The following is a 7,582-nucleotide window of genomic DNA, read 5'->3' as shown; positions in this document are numbered from 1 at the left end:
ATAATTGAGGGATTACTTGAATTGGAAGAACAAGCATGATCAATAGTAGCAGAAATGTTGGGGACAGTAGCACCATTAGCAAACCAAAAGTCCCTTTTAACCCAGTGAACACATTTAAGAACATTCTTTGTATGATTTAAACATCCATTCTGGCAGAAATCTGTTAGCTCTGTTCCATTTATAATCAGCACTCCACTCATTGATATAATTGCGTTCTCTGCTCCACATTCGCTTGTTTTCTGTACCATTTTTTCAATAAATATATCAGCTTGAATGACCAAATTCATAGTTGTTTATCCTAATTTTCGATGTGTGCGTGTGCTTGTGCATATAGTGAATTGATAATAGGCATGAAGGAGAAGGACAGAGACTTTACATTCTGCAAGCATTCCCAGGCACTTCTCCACTGCCGAAACGGACTCAAATTCACTTTAGTGAATGGACCTCCTGTCATTAAGAACAAAAAAGAAATTATCAACATAATATTAGTGATTACTGATTGGACATGAAGAAAGTTTGTATCATATTAATCGAAAAACATTACCATCCTTTTTAGCTTCAGCAGAGAAGATGAAAAGGAAAATTCCAATACATATCCAGATCAATCTCCTCCTGTAATCTTCCATCCTTTTTGCCTTCAAAAAGGAGCGAAATTAATTTGATCAATATAGCAGTTTATGTAGTTATATATGATTTGATGATGAACAATTAATATACGCATACAACTTGGGATTACCAATTTTAGAGTATATGCTGAGGATAATTAATTTCCATAGGAAACTTTCTTATGATGATATCAAGAAATATAAGACAAACTGTTTTGGACAATTATGTTCTGAAGGTGATAACTTGGCATCTTAAGAATTAACATTATCTTTTAAAACAAAAAATAAAGGGTTAGGCTATGGTTACTTTGTTTTTAACAAACTAAGCCTTATTTTATTTTTTCCACCATTGGATTATGATGAACTTTGACAAAGTAAGCTCATCCAATGGTAGAAAAAACAAAGTAAAGCTTACTTTGTCAAAAACAAACCATAGAAGACACCAAAAATAAATACATAAATATTTAATAAGAAACTAATAAAGTTATTTTGTATATAAGAAAAGTTAAACCTTTGATATAACCAAACGATTTACTAATGGGATGCCAGATATATACTTCATAAAAAAGGGTGGCCCGTTGCACTATGCGTCCCCGCTAAGTGAGGGTCCGGGGAGGGGTCCCACCACAAGAGTGTATTGGGGGCATGCATTCCCCTGCCAATTTTTTGGCAAGAGGCCGCTCCTAAGACTCGAACCCGTGACCTCTCGGTCACACAACAACAACGTTTACTGTTGTGCCAAGGCTCGCCCTCAGATATATACTTCATAGTAATGTAAAAAAATGTAATAAATGAATAAAGCATTTTCTGTCAAAACGTGGCCGTCAAGGAAATGATCATATAAGATTGTCATGATCTGGTGCATATAAAGGCCAGCTGAAAATGAAGAAGTTAGTATATTTCCAATCGATAATTTCAAGAAAATTGAATGAGTCCAACTAATGTTTTTCTTGTTTTTTTATGGCTTGACTAATTTGCAACTTAATTTTCATTTATAGTCAGAAAATATCTTTTTACCTGCTCATCTGGCTAGTATCTTCGATCTGTAGTGAAGACAACTCCATGTGATGATTTATCATAACCTGACCTGGATCAACAAAATGCAGGATGTCCTATAAGAAATTGAATAGTGTAAGCTAAGTCGCTAACAGTAAGACTAATCAACAAACCTCACAACTATGATTCAGCGTATCAGACCAGGAAAGGAAACTCTTCCATCCATTGATGGTAAACATTCCTGTATTGAAGAAATGAATAAAAGCCACCCCGAAGACTTATTAGATTTTATGCATTAATCCTAAAAAAAATAGATTCTCTAATTTACTAAACAGTCTCAGATGTACATGGAGGTAGTCCGGGATTGGATGTGTCACTTCATTTATCTAGAAACATATAGGAAATACCAATATATTTAGTTTATATCCATCTCTTGCAGTCTGCTATGAGATTTCAAAAACATTCAAGGAAGCAGAGAAGAGCAAGAATTTAGACATTAAGGGGGCGTTTGGTTCACAAGGGGTAAGGGAAAAGGAATCAAGAAAGGGAAATTAAAGGAAAGGAAAGGAATAACCATTAATCCCCCTATGTGTTTGGATATGTTTAGGAAAGGGAATGGGGTAAAGGGAATCTAATTCCCTAGAGGGCATGGGGTAATGGCTTAACCTAAAGTGGGGTAATGGCTTAACCTAAAGTGGGTAAAGGGAATGAGTTTTTTTTTTGTAAACAAACAAGAACAAAGGGAATGAAACCCTCCCATTCCCATTCCCATTCCCATTCCTAAAGACCCCAAACCAAACGCCCCCTAAGTGTACAGCAGAGTAGAAATAAAAGCACCTCCCTTATGCACCAGAAGCAGCCTATAATATCATTAATCTATGTTATTTATTTGTATTTTAGTGTCTACGCTTTTGGTCTCCGTGTGAACATATTATAAATGTTGGAACCAATAAGAAGGAAGGCAGAGAAAGAATTTCAGTCATTAGTTTCAAGAGATCGAAGGGTTCTCTAAACGAGCCCTTATCTTTTTACAAACATGGTATTCTCCACTTTGTGGAGATACACCAATTGAGCTACACCCAATTGGTAAGAGTCATTGCTTTCTTAGTAATCATAGGTTTTGAAGGAATAAAAACTCAGAAACAAGATATCCCTCATAGACCCATAATCGGATCCTTCCACTGTAACAGCATTTTCGTTTAAGCAACCAAATGAGACTTCATAAGAAAATAAAAAGGATAAAGTGTTTGATTGATAAATTTTGGTGATGAGTTCACAAAGAAAACTTTGAAAATGTTTACTTAACTATGAGAGGAGAGATGTTCAAATGACTGCCTGGAACTCACGCATATCAGAATTTTTTTTTTTGAAAAAAGAGCAACTTTACAGCAATTGCATAAACCATGATCCAGAATACAAAAGCCAGTAACATCTGATCAACTGTAGAAGGACCAATCAATTATATTATGGTACGCATGGTGATTCAAAGATGACTAAGTTACAAGAATGGTGATCAGATGCAATCATGTAAATGACATGCAAAGCATTGTTTTGAACTTTGCAACATTTTTATGACTAATTAAACTAAAGAATTCTAAAACGGGTTACTGTAAAACAGAGAAGAGAAAAGAATCTTTCCACAACACAAATTCCACTATGTTTTGTGGAAAAAGCAGTCGAAGTAAACTCCTCCGAAAACAGTTCAAGATAGAAAACATCCTAAGCCATCAAATGTATGCAGAAGGCATGTAAGAACATATTCAAGGGTGAATTATGAAAACAAGATTCAACAAGGATAAAGACCATACCAGACACATGTTTTTTAAATAAAAAAAAGCATATGTTTCAATATGATTGGTAATCCATCCTCAATTTGTGAACCTTCCAAAGTACCTACATAGTCTGCTTCTGCACATTTCCTGAAACAATATAGAGAAGCTGTTGGAGAAGGAATTGAGACTAGACCTGGAAGCACTAGATAACAGTCCCAATAACTGAGCAACTGACCTTAGACAACAATTTTTTTTTTTTAAATATTTATTTAATAGCTAAAAACCAGGCTGATTTCAGAGAATTCACTAAAAGCTTTAGACGAAAAGTTGAATTGAAACAGATCTGAAATACCTGGAATCTTTCATGAGAGTGCTGAAGATTGCGCCTTACCAGTAGTCATTGCAGGAGCACTTCCCATCATGAAAATGATGAAATCTGTTTGAATCTCTTAGAGTGATTGGCCTTTCTGTAACTTTAGAGACTAACTTCATGAACACATGACAATCACTACAAACACGAATGTTCTTTATAATCCTTATGGATCCATGATGCTTTTTAATCAATCCAAAAGCAAGGGCAAGTTTTTCACTGTGGTAACAAATAGATTCACGCTTCTCCTCCTCACCAACATCATGCAAAACCATGTTTGTATTAGGCGTAAACCCGAATTTTTGTAGCTTACTTATCAATTCATCAAGCTTTTTATAGATTATTTTTGTATCAGGATGGGTTCGATCATCTGCAACAAACTTGTGAACTTCTCTATCAATCTCAATCCAACTGTAGGCAGCAAATTTTTTAACATTCCTTGTCTTCATTAAAGATCTCACAGATGCAACATCTTTCCACCTTCCACAAGCAGCATACATATTAGAGAGCATAATGTAAGGTCCAGCACTGAGTGGTTCCAGTTCAAATAGGCGCCTGGCTGCTATCTCCCCATGCTTGATGTCACCCTTTATTGCACAAACAGATAGTACAGTGGACCAAATTAGGGAATTTGGCTCACAAGGTATCGTCGCAATTAGGTTCATTGCTTCATCCATCAATCCTGAACGTCCAAGAAGATTGATCATACATGCATAATGATCATAAGTAGGTATCAATCCATGGAGTTTACTCATTGAGGCAAAATATTTCTTTCCTTCTTCAACCAAACTAGCATGCACACAAGCAGAGAGAACTCCCACAAAGGTAATGTTATCTGGTTTCATATCTTCTTGAACCATTTTTTCATAAAGGTGCAAGGCCTCTAAGTCCTGTCCATTTTGTGCATAACCCCCAATCATGGTGTTCCAAGAAACCACATTTCGAACAGGCATGATCCTAAACACAAACCAAGCATCTGTAGTGACTCCACATTTGCAGTACATATCTATAAGAGCACTGGAGACAAGCAGATCATCATCAACACCCATACATAGCGCCTTTCCATGAATTGTCTGACCATGAGATAAAGAAGCTAATTTGGCACAGGAACTAACTAAGCTTGATATGGTATACTTGTCCGGTTTGACATTCTCTGATAACATCTGATTAAACAACATCAAAGCATCCTCCTCTTTTCCATTCTGCTCATAACCCACTATCATTATTGTCCAACAAATTTTATCTTTTTCCCTAATCTCAGCGAAGAGCTTAGCTGCTTCATTGATATATCCGCTCTGAAAATAGGCACGAAGAACATTTGAAAATGTGATCTGATCCGGCTTCAATCCAAGTGTCTGCATTTGGTAGAACAAGTCTATGCATTTTTCAGACTGCCCATTTTTCAAGTACCCAGAAATCATTAAATTCCACGAAACCAAATTCTTATTCCCACATCTATTAAACAACCACCATGCTCGATCAATCTCACCACACTTGGCATACATATCGGTTAAAGCATTCCAAATAAAAGCATTGTGACCCAAGTTTCTGGTGAGAATCCTCCCATGGACCTGCTTCCCTTTCCTCAAATCCAACAACTGCGCGCATACATTTAAAATACTCACATAGGTGTACTCCGTAGGCTTAAACCCTTTATTTTGCATTGTGACAAAAGCATCCACAGCCTCGCTAGCACGTCCATTTTTTGCAAAACCTGATATCACAGTATTATATGATACAGAATCACAAGAAGGCATGTCATCAAACATAACCCTCAAATCCTGAATCAACCCCAGTTTTGCATACAATGAAAGCATGGCGTTCCAGGAATTCACGTCTCTGTGTGTCATTTTGTCAAACAGATGTTGAGCATGAGAAAGTTTACCCGATTTAGCGTACAAATGAAGAAGACGGTTTTGAAGAAAAGTATCAGTGGGTTGATACAAGTGAATGTCCATATGGGATTGCAGTCTCTTGGCTTGGTCTGCATCATTGTTTCTAAAGCATTCAAGGGCGAGGCGGGTGTAGGATTCATGAGTTGCCGGGCCAAGGTTGTATAAGGAGTCTATTGCTTGCCGAAGCCTGAGCTTGGGTGCCGCCATTTCTTAGGAGGAGCTCTGATTTCAATTTTGGGTGGATTCTCTTAGTTTTAGCAGCAGAGACGGATCCAGGATTTCAACTGGGGCGGCAAACTATATATGTAAAATAATAACATCTTCAGTGATGCTCCACTTTTTTATTTCATCAAGTTCCCAAAAGCAATCACGCTTCATACTTAGATTTCAAATTTGAATTCCCATCAAGTGTTTTTTCAATTGCAAATTTCAAATTCTAGGCTTGTGAAAATGAATGAACTATATTAATTCCCACCTTCTGTTATTTCATTGCTTTATAAAAGGAAAAGAACTGCAATTTATTTTTCGATTTCAAACTCCAAATTCCCTTTTAGTTTTCTAGTTAGAGAATATTTTCCCTTGCACATCTAGTGATTCACAAATTAAGGTTTTATGCTCTTGAATGCTTTCAATGCCATCATCATTTTGCCTCTGGTATAAACTAATTGTAATAGACATAAAACAATACAGGCCTAAACTGAATTTTATATTAATTAGTAGACACTATACAATAATCACTAATCACTGACCTCAAAGGCAACGGTGAACGACGGCGGAGACCATTAGGTTGGCCGTTGAATCTGATGTGGTTGCTGTGGTGTGGTGTCCGTCGCCCGGTTCCCTCCCTTCTACTGAGATCGAAGGTTTTAGGAGAAGCAATAAGAAGTGATTTATTAAGTTCAAATTTTTACAGTTTCTTTTAAAGAAAACGGCGTCGTTTCCATTTAAGTGGAACGATGTCGTTGTGCTTTTAGTTTTTTAAGGAAAAAAAACCCTAAAATATGTCATCTTGATTCTTCAACCTTCCTCTTCAACCTTCCTCTTCCCATGATAAGGTTAATAAAGTAAATAGACTTTGATTTAATCTTAGACAAGGTAGGCCTATTGTTTTTAAGCAAGTATTAATTTAGTTTTAAGTATAAAATAGCAATAATATAGGATTAATGTTTAAAAAATAGTATAAATTTAGGCATCGACGTGACACGATATTCATATTACTCTGTTAAGTTTTGATTTCTCTCTTCACATACAATCGATAGAACTTAAGTAATGTAAATAATATGTCACATTCCGTTATCGAATCCTAAATTGGTATCCATTTTCAAACGTTAAGTATATATTGGTACTATTTTATACGTGAAGTCTAAATTGATACTTTCCTAAAAATATATACCTATTTCAATACCTTATCTCTTTAATCCTTGATAAGGTTTGTTTATCCATGTACATTCAAATTTAAAATTTTCTCTTGTAATCTCATGTACAGCTTATTATTTAAACTCCTTTGTATTTAATATAATTAAATTTTGAGAGTTACAAATCATATGGTATTAGAGCATGTTACGGTTTGACAACCATGACCTTCCTTTCTCTTTTCATTTTTCTTCTCACAAATAAAAAAAAAACTCTCACGTTTCCATCGCAAAACACACCATGGAAGAAAACGGTACAACCTATGTCGGCCAAAACACCACTGCACGATCCATACACTCCTTTCCTCTTTCCACTATCTCAACTCAAATCACCCCAAAATTAACCCCTAGCAATTATATCCTATGGAAAACACAGGTGTTGCCGCTCTTGAGAGGGCAACAGTTGGCACGTCACGTTAACGTATCCCATGTAGCACCCCTGAAACAACTGCCTAACGCAGATGTCAATTCGTGTGCCTCAAACCGTCAATAATTTATTATCTGTCTCTTCTTTCACTCTTTCAAATCTTGT

At 36.1% G+C, this 7,582-nt stretch overlaps 1 protein-coding gene across 3 annotated transcripts; it reads right to left on the bottom strand.

Moving 5' to 3' along the window:
* Positions 1–376: 376 nt before the first annotated feature.
* On the bottom strand, positions 377–6,497 carry LOC136235935 (pentatricopeptide repeat-containing protein At2g22070-like). Of its 3 annotated transcripts, XM_066026024.1 has the most exons (8): positions 6,388–6,497; positions 5,629–5,935; positions 3,726–5,457; positions 3,410–3,520; positions 1,775–1,842; positions 1,623–1,692; positions 545–635; positions 377–447 (listed from the first exon to the last, which is right to left on the bottom strand). In XM_066026024.1, the coding sequence occupies exons 2-3, from the start codon at positions 5,843–5,845 to the stop codon at positions 3,761–3,763; spliced, it is 1,914 nt and encodes a 637-aa protein (XP_065882096.1). In that variant the 5' UTR covers positions 5,846–5,935; positions 6,388–6,497; the 3' UTR covers positions 377–447; positions 545–635; positions 1,623–1,692; positions 1,775–1,842; positions 3,410–3,520; positions 3,726–3,760. The 3 variants fall into 3 exon arrangements, with proteins under 3 accessions (XP_065882096.1, XP_065882094.1, XP_065882095.1); XM_066026022.1 differs by having other exon boundaries at positions 3,726–5,935; XM_066026023.1 differs by having other exon boundaries at positions 3,495–3,520; positions 3,726–5,935.
* Between the last annotated feature and the right edge of the window lie 1,085 nt (positions 6,498–7,582).

This window comes from Euphorbia lathyris, chromosome 7 (assembly GCF_963576675.1).
Source record: "Euphorbia lathyris chromosome 7, ddEupLath1.1, whole genome shotgun sequence".
Lineage (NCBI taxonomy): Eukaryota > Viridiplantae > Streptophyta > Magnoliopsida > Malpighiales > Euphorbiaceae > Euphorbia > Euphorbia lathyris.
This window is presented reverse-complemented; position numbering and strand designations above follow the sequence as displayed.

Excerpts from the sequence above, each read along its gene's own strand:
- LOC136235935 (XM_066026022.1), bottom strand. The coding sequence starts at position 5,845 with ATGGCGGCACCCAAGCTCAGGCTTCGGCAAGCAATAGACTCCTTATAC.